The sequence below is a fragment of the Larus michahellis genome, chromosome 1, assembly GCF_964199755.1.
Source record: "Larus michahellis chromosome 1, bLarMic1.1, whole genome shotgun sequence".
Taxonomy (NCBI): domain Eukaryota; kingdom Metazoa; phylum Chordata; class Aves; order Charadriiformes; family Laridae; genus Larus; species Larus michahellis.
In genome coordinates, this window is record NC_133896.1 from 135,310,474 (window position 1) to 135,328,161 (window position 17,688).

Consider the following 17,688-nt stretch of genomic DNA (forward strand, 5'->3'; position numbering starts at 1 on the left):
CCCGACTGAGGGGCTCTGCAGTTCAGCGGCAGTCCCAAGGAGGCAACACCACAAGCTCCAATGTTTTCTGGAGGGCTGGGACCCAACAGCCTAATTGAAGGACTCCGAAGGAACCAGCCGCTCACTAGAGAGGACGCTCTGCACCTGACAGGAAGCAGAGACAGATCTCAAATCCCTCCAAACGCTCAGCTTCAGCAGAGGTGCACAGAACCTTACAGCACAGGTCCTGCAGGCACACAAGCACCCCTTTCACCTCTCCGAGGCTGCGGTAAGTCATGCTTAACTTGTGGAAGAAGTCTGGGTGAATGAGAGAGTCTTTGTTAATTTGCATGTTAACTGAAATTAAAGTCAAAACTACTGCCATGAAGTGAAAACACTATTTATTTTTATAAAAGGCAATAATTAAAACAAACCCTACCAGTGTGTACATTGTACACATTTGAATGACACTTACAAGAATGAAGTTTCCATATACAAAGATTACAAGCCCACACTGGTAAAGGATGCACACAAGCACATACAAATTCACAGATGCCTCAACTCCAGATCACAGTACCCATTACTCCATGACCACACCTGCATCACATTTTCATTATTAGCATCCACACTACTTTATTCCACTACAAACTGTACACAGAAAGCAAGAAGGAGTTTATTCAGAGAGCATATATATTCGCAGGAAGAATTTATTTGCTGGAATTATCTCTCACTCTTCTGTTGCCATCTTCAAGAGATACTCTTTGTCGATTTTGAAGAGCCTCCACCCCTCCTCGGTGGACAGATCAGAGGCACCCCTTCTCTTATAGAACCTGATGGACGGTTCGTTCCACTCCGCAACGAGGAAGTGCATACTGCTGCAGCGGCACTTCACAGCAACCTGCAAAAGTGTGCAACACAACGTTTCAAACTACAGCCCCAGACCATAAGCCTAGTAAGAACTGGTGAGACTACTCAGCAACTCTGTATCACTAGAAGTCATCAAGTTCATTCTGTTGGTCTCGTCACTGTTTAACAGACTCCAGACAATGCTTTAAGGCGTCTAGTGTCCTGTGACCTCCTTTAGTTTGTTTCTGAGTAGTGCTGAAGGAGAAGCTCTAATGCAGTTTGCAGAAGAGCAAGAATACTGCCTTGCCACATGTCCTCAGTTCTGCTTGTTTAGACTTATCACTGAGACATACCTGACTCAAGTTCTTCAGAATTTCTGACCCAATGCCAAGTCCTAAAAAAAAAAAAGTAAAACCACAAGAGAGTAAGTTTTAATTTTAAAGAAGCTCTATAGGAAGCAACTAATCTAATTCTATAATATATACCTCTATACTCAGCCATCACATAAAAATCTTCAAGATACAGCAGTTTTCCAATCCATGGATCGTAAGTGAAGTAATACATGGCAAAGCCCACAATGCTGTGTTCTGAAACAAAGAGTGTAACTTTAGCTAGTCTAAATTTAAAAGACAAAAATATTAAGTCTTACATGCATGTTTATATACGTATTCTCTTTCTGTTACATGCAGACATTTGCTATTAGGTTAGAATTAAGCACACAACTGAAAATTCAAGTTTTGACAAACTTGTATCAACCTAACAGAATGAAGATTGCCCTGGCCATACTCTGAAATCCTCGAAAACACTGTCATGGTAAGTGCTGAACACAAGGGTTTTTTCTACAAATGCGTACCCTACTTATTTATCAGTATTTCCATTCTGGAATACAAGTACAAACTTTACACAGCAGTTCACAGTCTAGATGATTGCCCCAGCTCTGCTTCCTTAGCAACAAAAACAGTCTATCAAACACTAAAGAACACTTATCTTTCAATGTGTATTCCTCAGTAACTACACTGTGCGATAAGACATGCTCACAGGCCACCTTTACAGAAGGGTTTCCAGCACTTCAACTTATGCTTCCACTGAGAGCATCACGCTGTTTTCTTTACCTTCAGCACCATACAGTCACAGTGTGTAAAGCTGCAGCTTCAATTATAATTCTGGGATTCAACAGGGAAGAGAAGGCAGCACCACCAGCAGCCCGCTCAAACCTGAACCTTGAGTACTTTAACTACATCTGCCATAACACTCTGCACATACTGGAAGAGAAGCGTGCAAACAGATTTCTGATCTACTGTGTCTTTGGTAAAGGTTTGGGAATAGCACTTGTCCCTGTAGACCTTACCTCATATTATGATCATCTACTTTATTGTGTAACGGATCTTTTAGTTACCTCCCCGCCCATCCATGTACACGGAAGGGCCATGTACATGGCGAAGCTAGAGACTGTAACCTGAAGATTGGGGACAAATTAAAGAAAAAAATGTGATTCAACAGGATTACATAAAGGTAAGTCAGGGTCAAACAAGAAAAGCCATTTAATTAATTGGAGTCAAGCACATTACGTTATACCTGATCTTCCCACAGCTCCAGGATTAGCAACTACTTCAGCAGAGTATCACTGTATGTTACTGCATTTAACAGTTAACCTATTCCTCCTACCCCAATTGGTGGAACCTTACGTATAATCGATAGCATTAAGCATACGATGCCTCTTGTGTATTTAGCGTCTAAAAACGAAGTATCAGGAAGCCTCACCTTCAGAGGACCACTGTTCTTTTGGTACTTCTGCGACCAGACAGTGGTAGAAAGGGTGCTCGCCAAAACCATCCTCAAGCAGCTCTAGAAAAGCAGAACAAACCGGCACCTGAGCTACAGACACCCACACCGGGCTACCGACACCGCCGAGGGGGCCCCCGCTCCCGTACCTTTCTCAGTCAGCACCACTTGATCCTCCATGTCCTCGTATTTCGCCAGTTCCTGGAAGAGAAGGCGCATCGGTGTCAGCCGGCTCCCCGCCCCGCCACCCCCCCGCGGCCTTGCGCAAGAGCTTGTTTTTCCTCAGACGGAAGGGCAAAGGTGCCTCCCCCCCCGCCGCGTTCCCTCACAACCGCTGATGAAGGCCGCGGACCTGCGCCACACCCGGCGCCTCACCGGACCTCCTGGCACGGTGCTGGGGGGCATGGAGAGGCCAGATTCACCTGCCACCGGAGCGACCCTGCCCCTCCCCCTCCAGCTGCCACCCTCAGCCCCGCACCTTGATCAGTCGCAGCAGGTCGGGGCAATCCTCAGGACGCGCGGCGCGGATGCTGAACGAGGCCATTTTCGACGGCGCTTCCCCCTGCGGCCCCCTCGGCTGACGAGTCCCCGGTGTGTGAACAGGAGGAGCAACTGCTTCTTCATTCGTGTCCCGGGCGCGGCGGCCACCTGCGGTCAGTCAGGCTGCGAGCATGTCCCGGCGGCGCTGAGCAGACAAGGGTTACCCTCCTCCGGCTGCTTCAACGTACTCGACACGAACTACACCGAAGACCCGACCCCGGCATCCCTATTTATAGGCACCTGCTGCCCGCCTCTCCCCGCACGCAAGCCAATGGGGAGCGCCTGCCGTGCTCGCCCTCAGCCAATCATAGCGCTCCTCCCCGGAATCTTGCCTCGGCCTGCCAGCAACAGCTGGTGCGGGCTGTCTCGTGACTCGCCCACCCCCTCCCGACCCCCTCCGGGGCGGCGCCCCCTAGCGGAGCCGGGCGGCGCTGCAGGGCGCTGGGGTTAGAGGCCGCCCCATCTCCCTCAGTGGGGCGGCGGGGTCCGGGGCTGAGGGAACCCCGAACCCACCCGGGGAGCCCGCCCGGGGCTGCCGGCCTCTCCCGGCACCGGCTGCCAGCGTTCCCCGGAAAGCGAACCCGTCGGCGCCCCAGCAACTGCCACCGCGCCGGGCTCGGCACTGGGCGCCGCGCCACCATTTTAGGGGCCCTGGCGCCGCCTGGGTCGCTGGCTCTGCCCTCGGCGGGTACGGCCGCCTTCACCTCGGTATTTGTCACCGCTGTGTGGCGAAAATAATGATAATAAACCAAAGCCATTGTACTGCCTTGAAATACTCAGGAGGGATCCTTATTGAGCCCTGCGCAGGGGGAAGGGGGTATCGATCGTACCAAGGCGTGCCCCGGGCAGGAGGCTCCTGAGGGGAAAGTGTTCAAAACACTCAAGTTTCACTCAGGGTTTGGGATATTTTCCAGCCTGACACACGCACTGACACTGACCTGCTTTCCCAGCCTGGCTGGAGAGGAAGGGACAGCGCTGGGAGAAGCACGACGGAGTGTTTTCAAAGCAGGAGGGCTCTGCCATAAGGGAGGCTGAGGTTCCGTCATGATGGAGGCACGGCTGTCCCTGAGGAGAGAGGTGGGTGCAATGAAGAAATTCAGTCTGAATAAACTCCTCAAAATGTCTTTGGTGTATGAAAGCATGGAGGAATTATCCCCAGCCTGGCTCTTCCTCTGAACACTACCTACAGATGCAGATGTATGCTGCAGAATGGGAGCTGGATCCTGATCCAGATGACCATGCGTATCTGTAGACCCACCAGCTAGGCCACCCAGAGGAGAAGTATAATTATTTGTCATATGCGTGGTTTTCTTTTCACCCTCTTCTGTAAACTTTGCAACTATCATGTCCATACTTAGATACTGTAAAGGACCTCTTTATTTTACATTTAGCTTGAACTGACTTGTTTTAAGAGTGATTTGGGATGTGGGAAGATGGCTAAGTCATGCTACTGCTGCAGAAGTAACAATCCTTAAAACCTGGATTCCCACTCTCACAACACTCTATTTTTCAGTGTATCTAACAGCGTACAAGGTTCACCTTCATTTAGACAGAGGGACCAGTATGGAACATGATACTACAAGAGAACTGTATAAAGAAGTGTGCATTCTGCTGGGTAGTGTTACCAAGAAAATCCTTTGGCACACAGTGGAAAGTGCCTAGACTCCTGGAAGTGTAATTTAGGATTTATGCAAACACCATCACGGGCCCAGTTTACCTCTATTGGAGCCAAAATTGAGGAGCGCAAAGAACAGAAGCATTTACAAAACACAAAACAGCAGCCAATGGCTAGTAGTAGAAAAGTTAAGATTTGTTTCAAGAGTTATGGATATGGAAATCTTTCGTGACAGGTGTTTTGGTAGGGAGACTAAATCTGAATAAACTAGCAAAGAACAGACTCAGCCTAACTACATACATTTAAGGAATATACATTTTTTCAATTCCTATAAATGATCTGGCTGGGATCAGAAATGGGGAGTAGTGTCTCTGTGAAAGACTTAACAGTGTTTGTGTTGTGTCAACTCTTTCTGTTTTGCATTTCACAATGAGGAAGTCATGCTGTCAGGAAACCTACTGTTGTGTAAGAGCAGAAAGTGCCTGGTTTCTTTCATTCTCAAGTCAGAAAAGTCATATGATTTTAGAAGTTGAAATCTCAGCAAAAAAAAGGCATTTTCCACCTTGACTGTGTTTGAAAGTCCTGCTTTAATTTTCTCAGAAATATGTTGGTATTGTGTTATCCCAGTGAATACAATTCATTGGAGTTAGCTTTCAAATTCCCAGAGCAGAAGAAAAAAACTATTAAAACATTTCCTAAAGAGATTAATAAGAATGGTAAGAATATTTTACAAAGAGGTTCTAAAAGAACTCAGTTTTGTGAATTAATCAGACTGGTAGGCCTTGTAGTTTAGAAACAGCTTCTTCCTTTTGTCTCAGGTCTGTTCGTCTTTGAGCAGGTTTTGTGTCATCTTGACGTAGCTGACGTCAGTGGTGAAATCTCATGACTTGCGTAAGGCTTGGACTTTATCCTTGAGTGGTCAGCCTTTTTATCTGCACTTCTAGAGGGAATGAATAATGGTAAGACTCATGAAAAGGGTCAAGTTTTTCAAATTATGCAAATATATATGCTGGAAAATGGTTAGCAAATGTGTTTACAGTAAACTGATGTTGAAATAAGGTTGTTATAATGAAATATGCACTGAAGTCTGTATTACCTCGCTCGCTCTTCTTTTACCAGCCAGCAGCTTCTTCCATGCAGAACCTGCCAACTGTGAATTCATCTGCATTTCCACCAGGAGGGTTGGTACCTCGGTGTTTGAGGGGTAGAATGGTTAGAAATATCTAAAAAGATCATGCATGTTGTTCCTCTTGTTCTCATTTTATCTCCTCCCTAAATCTTACTTGTAAGTGGGGAGACAGAAAATTTCATGCAAAATAGCAAGCAGCACTTTCTTTATTAGCATGTAACAGGAAGTGGTATTAATAAAAGTACAGAGAGTGCTACGTATCTGGCTGAGGCAAGTTTTCCCCACATCCTCTCTGGAGATGGAGGTCATGTCTAGTCTCAAGCTACAGGAAATACCCATGCAAGTTCCCAGAAGTCCTTTCGGGGTGATGCAAATGCACAATTTATTCAGAGTTATGGGACCGCATCTGGACACTAATACTGTTAAACATATTTTTATTTGCATCTAAATTTCTGAATATCCTTTTATCTTGGAGGCTGGAGGGAGAGGCCGAAAGTGGGCACCAGGCTTGCTTTCTTTACTGTTTAACTAATCAAACTCTCCTTTACTTCTGGTATAGTAATTTTTGATTTCCTCCTTCGCTAGGAAGATTCCTTGAATTCCTATATGAATGGCTCTCTCATGCCTCAAAAGTTCTCTGTTTAAAATAAATAAAAAAGGGAAGGAGAAGAACTGCTTATTCCACATTAAAATGCAGTGAAGTAATAATTTTTGAGTACAGTATTAAATGTTCCCAAGTATTGCAACCCAAATTATATCTCCAAACTGTATCTCCAAATTATATCTCTTGTCAAATCTCTGGAGCAAATAGAGAAAATGCAATTAATATTCAGTGTTGACCTGTTATTTTTCCAGACTAGTCTTTGGGCAGCATTCAGGATTCTCAGCATTTTCAACTGAATGATTTATTTTTCATAGTCGTTCTGACTCGCATTGATATTTATGAGTTCACAGTTGCTTCCAGATATTTTTTTCAAGCAACTTACAGTTTATCAACACTAGGCAGTAGATAGAAAAAAATATTCATTTCTACCAGAATAGTACAAAATAGTAAATAAATTCTGCAGCAGTACTGTTCAGAATTCATGGCAAATGCAAAACTAACAGTTGCACATGATAAAACTACATGAATTTCCATATGCTGGAAATAAAAGGATCATCATTTTGCATTATTATCTTTGAAGACATATTTCAGGTCATTAGAACCCTGTTCCTGTAAGCTGATATATCTCATCTGTCATTTGTAATTATGTAATTTGATGGATTTGGGATTTAGACATAACAAATTATCTGCCTGCATCCACAAATCATCTATATCATGCATCCAAATAATTTGGGATATAAGAGTTATAGAAATAAATGTTAGGAAAAAATCAAGCCAGGCCTTTATTTTATAACTTTATGTTTTGGATACAGTAGAAGTTTCTTTGGCTCTGATCCTGCGATATACTTAGATCGGTGTTCTTGGGTGCTGTATCTCAGGCTCTAAAAGGAAACCCAGGGAAACTAAATTTTTCTTTAAAACTAATGGGAGTTCCCAAGTTGAAAAGGCGGGGACTACAGGAAAGATGGGGACTCTTTTCCAGGAAGTGTAGCGATAGGACGAGAGGTGACCATTTTAAACTGAAAGAGGGTAGATTTAATTAGATATTAGGAAGAAATTCTTTCCTGTGAGGGTGATGAGACACTGGAACAGGTTGCCCAGGCAAGCTGTGGATGCTCCGTCCCTGGAAGTGTTCAAGGCCAGGCTGGATGGGGCTTTGAGCAGCCTGGTCTAGTGGGAGGTGTCCCTGCCCATGGCAGGGGTTGGAACTAGATGATCTTTAAGGTCCCCTCCAACCCAAACCATTCTAGAATTCTATGATTCTATACGTCGTTTCGTCTTTTGGCACAGCCTTTTGCTCCGTCCAGAGCCGATTCTTTTCATGACATCTTGGTTTTTGAATCTTCAGCATGCACCCATACCAGTTTTCCACATTTTTTCTCACAACCAGATGAACGAGAAGCTTTGCAACAGCACTCTCGATGTTTTTCCGCTGTAGACACGCAGAGCTGGTCTGTGCACGGTGACGTAGCAAGAGGCGTGTGACTGTATGGGCTGGGATATACAAGGGCTGTAGCTGGGGACAGGACTCGCGAGTAAGATGTGTGGGGGTGTGGGACAGCTGAGAGGAGTCTTTCCTCTGTCATGTCGTGCCTGCCACCCTGCCCGCTCCCTGCCTCCTCCATGAACAAGGTTCACCCGCCAGGCCCCTCGCTTGTGCCTGGTTATGTGGTCATGGAACAGGAGGGAAGTGCTCACACCACATCCATGACAGAAAACCTGTGCTTGTAGCAAGGGTCGTTTGCGGGTGGGTTGCAACTTATGTCTTGTTTTTTTGAAAGGAAAACCGCAATCTATCACAAGTCTCATATTAAAGGCACATGAATCCTAGTTTTCAATTCACATAGCCTTAGTTTACTTTGTTTGGAAGTAATATATCAAAAAGAAGGTAGAGGAAGGATAGAGGAAAAAGACCAATCAGGTGTTACTCTTGCAAATAATGAATAATCTGATTAATGTATTTTCAGTGTTTGCTAGAACGTGTTTGCTAGAACATGTTTTCTCATATCCGTGTACAAGCTCAGTGGTGTCTTTGGCAAGATATGTTTAACAATTTCCTTGCTAAAACTTGTACCTCCTACAAGCACTGTTTTCCTGGCAAATTTAGATGACCAGTGAGAACTACATACATTCGGTCGGTGTGAAAGCCGCGGGCTGCACCTATATACAAGTCACTCAGAGGTGCTGGCACGGTTAGAGGCTGGTTCTTTGACAGTTAGATCCTTACTGGCTCTATGGTCTCTGTGCGGAGCAGGAACTGCCTCTCTGCCCTCAGACCCCGGCACAGGCTGATTGTCCTCTCTGCTCTAAGGTTCTTTAGTTCCCAGTAATAAAAATAATTCTAATTATCATGCTTTAACACCATCTGGCAGCTAGGACCATGCAGCTGCTCACTCACCCCCCCCTTTCCCTCCCAAGAAGGGTAGGGAGAAGAGGGAGAAGAGGCAGAAAAGGAGGGGAAAGACAAAAACACCAGCTCACGAGCTGAGATAAATGCCATTTAATAGAACAATATCAAAAAGGGAAAATAACAGTAATAATAACAATAATAATAATGACACGAGTCACTCTCACCACCCTGTGAATTGGCACTGTCCTGAGCAGTGACTGCAAGTACCCGCCCCCCACTAACCCCGTTTAAATACCGAGCATGACGTCTATCCTACGGAATATTCCGTTGGCCATTCCGTTGTTCTATGGGAAGCTGAAAAAAAGCCCTTCAAAACTATAAACTTGCCTGGCAACAACTAAATCAATATGCGTTATTGACATTCCTTTCATAGCAATTCTGAAACACAACAACCACCAGTTTTCTTAAACTTCTTCCTAGAAAATACCAAGGCTCTCAATTAGCTTTCCTAACAGTGCCACCAAGTGACGGGCCAGGGGAGGAGGCCACGTCCCCCTGTCGCAAATCCTGGTTTAGGATCCTGCCGGCTACACCAATTTGTCGTGATTTAGATCACTTAAAGAACCACTGTCAAAGGTATTAGCAAAAGTGGTTTTAATATGATGTTGTAAAAATGTGACTTAACAATGTTCGACGGCAAGGTTCACTCTATTACTGTACGGCACAATGATTCAAAACTACCAAGACACAAATCAAAGTTGCCAAGTCACAAATAAATCCTTCTCATTCCCGTAAAACGCAGGCATCAACATTGACAGTTTGCCATGTGTTCCCGTTTTGTTGGACCTGTACTCTATGTTCTAATGGATAGAGGACACTCCCATTGTGATTTAATCCCAGTGCAGTGGTTGGGTATATGGTGTCTACCAAAGTATTGTGTATTGTTAGAACAAAAGCTTTGCTGTTGGTGGGGTCACAAGTGAAATTAACTAGATGCCACCAAGATTGGAAATCCCTTTTGAATTAAGTCGTATTATCCCAAATTACCTTTCGAATCTCAGTGGCAAGGTGCTCTCGTCGCCTTCATTGCTGCCACAGTAGATTGCACCCATAACTGAGCCTGGATGTAGCCAAGAGCTAGAGAGACGTTATTCTGGGCAATGACAAATGCGTCTACAATTAGTTGGTGGTTTTTCTCATCAATTCTTTCCCACCTAGGCAATATATCAGCTAAAAGCCATTGACTAGTTCCCAGTGCTTTCAAAGAAGATTGTAATGGGTGTTCTAGTTTATGCAAATCACTTGTTGCCAAGCTTATTTTGTTTGCTAAAACTCCAGCATCTATGCTGTTTCACACTCCTAGTCCTGCCCCCAGGATGCCAGTCACATCTCTCCTTGATCGTTTTGGAGGGGCATGGGTTCACCCGCACAACCATCCTGTATGAGATGTATTCAGGAATGGTGAGCGGGTAGGTTGAACTGCAGAGACATTAACCTGCATTGATAGTTCCACTGTTTTCTGGGACCATGATGGATTATCATAGAATCACAGAATGGTTCGGGTTGGAAGGGACCTTAAAGATCATCTAGTTCCAACCCCCCTGCCATGGGCAGGGACACCTCCCACTAGACCAGGCTGCTCAAAGCCCCATCCAGCCTGGCCTTGAACTCTTCCAGGGATGGGGCATCCACAACTTCCCTGGGCAACCTGTGCCAGTGCCTCACCATCCTCATGGTGAAAAATTTCTTCTTGATATCTAATGCAAATCTACCCTCTTCCAGTTTTAAGCCATTACCCCTCATCCTATCACTACATGCCATTGTAAAAAGTCCCTCTCCAGCTTTCTTGTAGGCCGCCTTCAGACACTGGAGGGTTGCTGCTGGCCCATGTATTTGATGGCATAGGCTCCGATTTTAGAAATGGGTAGGTGCGTGGTTTGGCCGGCGGCGGCCGGGAGTAGATGCCTAGGCAGCAGGGGTACCTGTTGGGGAGGTGCGAGGTCTGGGACAGCTGACAGCATGATCCGGAGGAATGCCGTGCCCCAGCGGGATGCCGTGCCCCGGCGGCACAGGGCGCTGTGGGGACTGGGCCCGCCTTTCCGGGGAGCGCCCCCGAGGGCCGGCTTCGCAGCGCGGGCCGGGGGGGGATCGGCGGGATCTGGGCTTGGCAGTGCCCGGCTGTGCGCCCGTGAGCCCGCTCCTCCTCCAGACACAGCGAAAACACAAATATTAAAAAATAAAAAAATAACGGTATTTATTAAAATGGAGTCCTGGGCAGGGCCCGCGCGCTCTGCCGCGACCCGCCCGGCGCCTAACGGTCGCTAACGGCCCCAACGTACGCCCCTGAGAGCGACGGAGGAAAGGGGCCCGGCGGCCCCCCCCAACATGCGGAGGGCGCGGTGCCTGGCGGGCGGCCGGGGCCCAGCGGCTGGGGGCGGTGGGCCCCGGGGGGGTGGGGAAAGGCGTGGGGAGCCGGCCCCGAGCGGCCCCGCCCGGGGGCTGGAAGGGCCGCGCACGGAGCACTTTCTGCGTCGGGCGAGCCGCGCGTCTATGGTGCTGGAGGACCGCATGCCTGCGGCGGGCGTGGCCCCGCAGGCGCTGGGCGGGCGGCGGCCCTGCTGACGGTCCCGCTCCTGCTGTGGGTGTCGGCGCGGCGAGCACCATGCTGGCCACCCGGTAAGGCTGCCAGCGGCAGTAGGGCCGTGTGGGGGGTCGGATAGACGGCCGGACGGCCGGCGGAGACCCGCTCCCTGAGGGGAGGAGATGGCGGTTCCTCCTCGCCGTGCCAGGGCCCTGCCCGGGGGTGCCGGGCCCCGAGCCTCGCCCTGCCTGCCTGCCTGCCTGCCTGCCCGCCCGCCCGCCCGCTGCCGTGGGGGGCTCGGCCCCGTGGTCGGCGGGTCCATGCCGGGGCGTGGTACCCCAAAAACTTCCGGCAGCGCGGCTTGGGGGCGATGGCGCCCGGCCCTGTCGGTGCCGGCCCCTCCGTGTGGGGAGCGGCTGGCGCCTCGCTGGGCACCTCCGCATGGCACTGGGCTCGGTGAAGCCCTGCGGGGGTGCAGGCAGGGCTGCGTGGGGGGTCGGGTGCTGGCTGTGCTGTGAGGCATGAATTGGGTGCAGGAGCTGCACCAGTTTTAGAGAGCTTTCAGCATTACCATTCATGTCATCTCTGGTAAGATGAGATACTCTGCTGGCATGTCAGGGTGGAGTTTTTTGTGTGTGTCCCCTTTTACTCTCTTGACTAATCCTAGTATGCTTGCAGGTAAAGGAAGCTTGTGTGTACATGATACATATGTGTAGATATGTACATGAAGAGTATATACATAGAGTTGTATACGTGGCCCTACTTCTCTGCTGGTGCCTGGGGATTTGCCTCTTTTTTTCAGGGGAAACACCTGCCTCAGCTGGAGGAAATTAAGCGACAGGCAACCCATGTGCCTTGTCAGGACAGTGGTGTGAACTGTCATGAGGGGTTTTAGTCCTGCTGACCCTCTGTGTATTTTTGTGTTACCACAGTTTTGCTTGCCTGGAGGAGCCGCACTCGGTATTACCCGGTTGATGACTTACTGAATTGTTGGGTGGCTTACATTCTCTGAAGGATTTCACGCTTGTCCCTTCTTGCTGAACAGCTAAGCAGGTTATACCCTGCACTTTAGACTTGTTCTGAGTTGCAACAGTGCTAAGCGTGGAGGAGAATATCAGGTTTAGCTGAAGGGGACTGTGCATCTTCCACTGCCATGCACACCAGACAAGTGCAGGAGAAGTGTATGGTTAGGGTCATGGATGATTTTCTAGATTCACACAGCCTTCGACTTTATTAGGGTGTCTACAGGCTAAAAGCTGGTGTATGGTCTAAGCTGATTGTCCCAGGGCATCTGAATAGTCAGTGAAGAGAACAGCTACCACCAGCAAACCATTCTTCCTTCCTGTTTTCAGATAGGGACAGGTATCCTTTAGAATTTCAGCGGGCTTGAACTGTTGTACTAATTGTATCTGGTTCTAAAAATCAGACTAAAAATGAGGGGGGTTTCTGAAGTAATCAGTGCCATTCCAAAGATAAATTCTAAGTCATTTTCATGTTTAATGACACTAAATTCTTCTGCTCTGCCTATAGATTGTGCACCATGAGGAAGCTTCCTTCTGTTCTGGCTAGGACACTCGCTTCTGTGACCAGTGGCTCATCAATGCTTCCAGACATGTCTGAAGGTAAAAAACTTGGTTGTACTTCGGAACATTTAGAAATGTTTCTAAGGAGTTTATTCTTTCAGCCCTTCATGTGGCCCTTCATGTGTTAATATGGTTTGGCTAATGGGCATGCCCTTGAGTGTTAGCTCATGGTGTAAGTGTTTAGTAAGTAGCAGAAAATCACTGTATGTGTTTGGGGATTAATGGCAACAAATGTGCATAACCATGGAAGCTGCAGATTGTCCTTGTTTGAGGGGCTCATCTGGTTCTTTAGTCTTAGAAGAGCGTGTGAGTCTTTCATAGAGGGACGACTACTTCTCAAGTTGTCTACAGATAGGTACTACAGCAACTGGAGAGAACGGCCAAGAACTAGAGGAACTGAGTGTAAATAATGTCTTACAGAACTTCTAATGTGTTTGTACTGTTCATTTCATAAACTTGAAGAAATCTTTTAATCAGATCAGCAGCATTGCCTCATGAAAATTCCTTTTACAGAAGCTTTAAAAAAAAGTTTTCTTGCATTCTAATCCCATGTAATGAGAACAGGGGAGTAGGAGCCAGGTACGAGTAACTCCATCATGGAGTTCTGCTTGTTTCTGAGATCTTCTTTTCCCCTCTGTTCTCTAAATAGAAACCCCGGGTTATCCAGTAAAAGAGAAAACAAAGGTTATTGGTTGTTAGAGAACTTTTTTCATTATTGTTAATAAATAGTAATTTGGGAGGTTAAAGGAGAGAAGCAAAGATATAGAATATTGCATACTTGCAAATATTACCCTGCTTTTTTAGTTGGATATTTCATAATGATACCACCTAGAAGGCCAATAAAAACAGTAAAGCAGTGAGGCCATCCTGACTTTGCCTGTGATTTGTTTATGAGGAATACTGATATTTTTTGGACTATAATAACTAAATATTTGAGATCTGGTTACAAAATGTTAATGTTTAAATAATGTTATACAAACTTTTTCTGACATGTAAACTAGTTTCGTTTTGTTTGGTATCCATGCTTTCACAAAACACCAAATACGTATTCTTACTAGCTTTTCACATGCCACCTCCCAACTTTGGGTCCTGGTTGTGAATGCCCTCACTTGGAATCATAGCATAGTTTGGGTTGGAAGGGACATCTTGTCCAACCCCCTCTGCAATGAGCAGGGACATCTTCAACTAGATCAGGTTGCTCAGATTCCCATCCAACCTGACCTTGAATGTTTCCAGGGATGGGGTATCTACCACCTCTCTGGGCAACCTCTTCCAGTGTTTCACCTTCCTTATAGTAAAAAGTTTCTTCCTTATATCTAGTCTGAATCTACCCTTTTTTAGTTTAAAACCGTTACCCCTTGTCCTGTTGCAACAGGCCCTGCTAAAAGTTTGTCCCCAGCTTTCTTATAGGCCCCTAAAGGTACCTAAAGGGGTACTGAAAGGATGCAATAGTGTCTCCCTAGAGCCTTCTCTTCTCCAGGCTGAACAGCCCCAACTCTCTCAGCCTGTCCTCACAGGAGAGGTGCTCCAGCCCTCTGACCATTTTTCTGACCCTCCTCTGGACCTGCTTCAACATGTCCATGTCCTTCCTGTGCTGAGGGCTCCAGAGCTGGATGCAGTACTCCAGGTGGGGTCTCACCAGAGCAGAGCAGAGGGCGAGAATCACCTCCCTCCACCTGCTGGCCACTTCTTCCATGGTTCTCCCAAATGCTACAACAAGCAGGACTTTGGAAGTTTCCTCTGAGATAACTCTCATCCTGCTTCCTAAAAAATGCTCTAGATGTTTTTTCCAAAGTTAATAGTGCTTGTCAACAGTACACGGTAGCACCAAGTTTGAAAGCCAGATTGGAATTACACCACAAGCAAATACTACGTGGACCCAATAGACAGAGGAACTGGAAAGCTGGCTTTGACGGAAAGGACTAACTCAATTGAAAACACAAAGATACTGATTGTAAATCAGGCAAGGACAGGTTGCCTATAGTTGCTTACTAAAATGGTAATGTGTAAATGGTACTCAAGCAGGTAGAATGATCAGGTAACCCCTTAGTAGATGTAATTTGCATTGTTTCTTTTAATTGTTAATCTAACCTGTGTTTTCCACTCCACAGGACACTTACCCATTCATGTGAATAATGGTGTGTTGTGGTAATCTGTACATATTTTAATATTTGCTATAACACTAAACTTACTCAGCTATTCTTTTTCCTTACTTCAGCATTCATGAAGAATGAAATGCTATTCTTCTTCTCTGTTGACTTCCTTAAAGCCTTCAGTGAATGGCTCCGATCTTATTTGTGGCAATATTGTTGTACTAGAACTCTGTCAGCACACTGTGGTGTGCTGGGTAACGCATTTCTAAGAGGCTTGTGGGATACAAAATCTCTTGCATAGCAACTGCTGAAGTACTTAGCTTCATTTCAGACACTGGAATTCTGCATTTTTCAGTGAAGCCCGAACCAAGCTCTGTACCAAAACTGATGGTAAAATACATCCTAGTGGTCTATCTGAACCTGGATACAGCCTGGGGAGGCACTGGCGCAAGGGAGCGTGGATCTCATTGACAGCAATGAGTGCAGTGACCTTGTCCAGCAGCCCTCATGTCCATCATCACAGCACGGTGCAAATAAATTCAGACCCTGCTGCTCTGGCATTAATGATCCACTTACCACAGTTTAGGAGATACTGTGAAATACGCAACATGATAATGGTGGATAAACCCCATTTGCTGTAATAGTTTTGCACATCTAAGACATTTGCCAAATAAGAAAGAGAAAGAGTTTATGGATTTTTATGCTTAATTACTTACTTAAATTTCTGTTGTAAGATAACTAATATCTAGAAGAGCAATATAGTTTTCCCAGGGGGAAAAAAAAAGAGGAAAAACTATGTACTTATGAGCCTGTAAAATGGTCTACGTTTATCTTGGCAACAATTTAGAAACACTTTTACACTCTGTCCCTTTTATTGTTAAAATAAAAATCGTGTGATCTCAGCTTGGCAAATGTTTACTTGTATGCCTAAAATTGAAATCAGAAGTATTAAATGGGACTAATAATGTACATACATGTTTGCAGGTTTGGATCCGAGATTTTTTTCAGAGCTTTTTACCTCTTTAGAGTTGAAAAGGAAGATAAACTTGGTTCAAACAAAGTGCTGTTTATTCCCCCTCCATCCCGGCACAGTCTGCACACTGTTGAAAAATAGAGGTTTTGTGTTCTAGAAGCTGTAACGGTGTTTCTGTTAACACTGTGTTTATCAAATGCATGCTATGGCAGCTTCACAGGTGGAGTGTGAGTAACAGGAAAGTAGTACCTATTCTGTAAACAAGTCCAGTGCTTCTTAAGAAAAAATGAATCAAAAAAAAAAAAACCTCTAAGATTTTCAATCAATTTCTTTTGCTGAAATTTTTTTGTTCTTAGAAAAAGTAGTGAAACTCTTCTAATTTCAAATCATGTTTTTAGCCTAATTTCCTAAAGAAATGAGGCCTAAGCAATCTGGTTTTGTCTCTGTCTGCCTATCTTCTTGCCTACTTTTTCTTCCAGAATCTTTCATTGCTTGATGTCAGCTAAAATAGATTGAGCGCAAATCTCAGAGAGCGCCGTGTTTCCACAAGCTTTGTGAAGATTGGCTTCCGAATCGGAGGTTCATTAGGGTCCCAGAGCTAGTGGTGGGGTCAGCCATGGACCATGGTGTTTGCTGGGAGTTGGTGAGTGACTGGGATCTATGTGCTGGCCGGCAGTCAGCCTCGCGTAACTCTAGGCTAACTGCAGCTGGTGCTTATCTGGAGGGCAGGCAAAATAGAAGCGGGCTAGGGGGGTGTAGGGATGGGAGTTGAGGCTGTTGGAGGGGAAGGAATAAGAAAGGGGGCGTTAGGGGTGGTGGAGTTGTGGAGGATTTAGGCAGGAAAGCAGCAGAAACTGAAGTGAACGTATTCAAGGGAAGAGGGGGGCAGAGCCAGGTGGATCTGACTGAGAGGGGTGTGTGATTACCTAGGCAATCAGGCTCTGCTTGCTCCAGGGTTCATAGGACAGCTTGCTGATCACTGTGAATACTCTTGACTGGGCATTTAGCTTGAAAAGTGCCAAGCCTGATGATGTTTAATGACCTAAAAGTATAACGGATCAGCTCGTGGGTCACCAGCAGCCCTTTTTCTGTTTCACTGTGAAATTCTGTTTTTTTTTTGGTAGCCTTTCCTTGATGTGTCCCTAACTATTTTGTCTTAATATTTGAACTCACTTGTATAAAAATCTTTGTAAATAAGCAAGGAATCCTACTATACAAATTTTCAACTTTCTTCTGTTCTGAGAGAGTGGGAAGTGTTGCTGCTTGTTTTCGGATGTGTCCAAATAGCACACATTCATCTGACTAACAGTGAAAGAGTAGTTTGATAGATTTGATGGGACCTTAGCACATTTAATAGCCTCATCAAAGGAGGGAGCAGAAAAACTGCTTTTGCAGCTTATTCTTGAAATTTAGGAAAAACTTGTGCAGAACTGGCATTAACTCTGATAGTGCAAATAGTGCTGGAAGCTATTTTATAGGACTGTCCTCAGTGTCTTAACACTGTGTTCTTAGAGGCTGCTAATAATTTAGGCTATCAAACCCTGCGGGCAGCAGCCAGTCTGCTGACATTACCTGCCTTCATGGGTGGGACTAATTAAAAAGTATTCTCTTCA

The 17,688-nt window shown here is 46.0% G+C and overlaps 2 protein-coding genes across 15 annotated transcripts in view; one reads left to right on the forward strand and one right to left on the reverse strand.

The window, feature by feature from the left end:
- Nucleotides 1-363: 363 nt before the first annotated feature.
- On the reverse strand, nucleotides 364-3,536 carry SAT1 (spermidine/spermine N1-acetyltransferase 1). The gene is made up of 6 exons (XM_074604867.1): nucleotides 3,086-3,536; nucleotides 2,757-2,808; nucleotides 2,587-2,670; nucleotides 1,311-1,412; nucleotides 1,179-1,219; nucleotides 364-877 (listed from the first exon to the last, which is right to left on the reverse strand). The coding sequence occupies exons 1-6, from the start codon at nucleotides 3,149-3,151 to the stop codon at nucleotides 707-709; spliced, it is 516 nt and encodes a 171-aa protein (XP_074460968.1). The 5' UTR covers nucleotides 3,152-3,536; the 3' UTR covers nucleotides 364-706.
- Nucleotides 3,537-3,826: 290 nt separating this feature from the next.
- The window catches only part of ACOT9 (acyl-CoA thioesterase 9), a 39,377-nt gene continuing 25,515 nt past the window's right edge, over nucleotides 3,827-17,688 (forward strand). For 3 of the 14 annotated variants that reach the window (XR_012589571.1, XR_012589570.1, XR_012589577.1), the window contains exons 1-3: nucleotides 11,381-11,521; nucleotides 12,957-13,048; nucleotides 15,121-15,147. Coding sequence is in view for 6 of the 14 variants with exons in the window: in XM_074604836.1 (XP_074460937.1) it covers nucleotides 11,508-11,521; nucleotides 12,957-13,048; nucleotides 15,121-15,147 (133 nt within the window). In the remaining 8 variants the exon portion in view is untranslated. Of the gene's footprint in view, nucleotides 4,225-11,299; nucleotides 11,522-11,782; nucleotides 12,015-12,956; nucleotides 13,049-15,120; nucleotides 15,148-16,554; nucleotides 16,719-17,688 lie in introns of those variants that run through there. The other 11 variants (XM_074604789.1, XM_074604825.1, XR_012589592.1 and 8 more) reach the window with 9 other exon arrangements.

Coding starts and splice junctions, on each gene's coding strand:
- SAT1 (XM_074604867.1), bottom strand. CDS start 3,151: ATGGCCTCGTTCAGCATCCGCGCCGCGCGTCCTGAGGATTGCCCCGAC. Junction 1,413..2,586: donor AGAACAGTGGTCCTCTGAAG/GTGAGGCTTCCT, acceptor TCTTTGTTTCAG/AACACAGCATTGTGGGCTTT. Junction 1,220..1,310: donor TGTGATGGCTGAGTATAGAG/GTATATATTATA, acceptor TTTTTTTTTTAG/GACTTGGCATTGGGTCAGAA.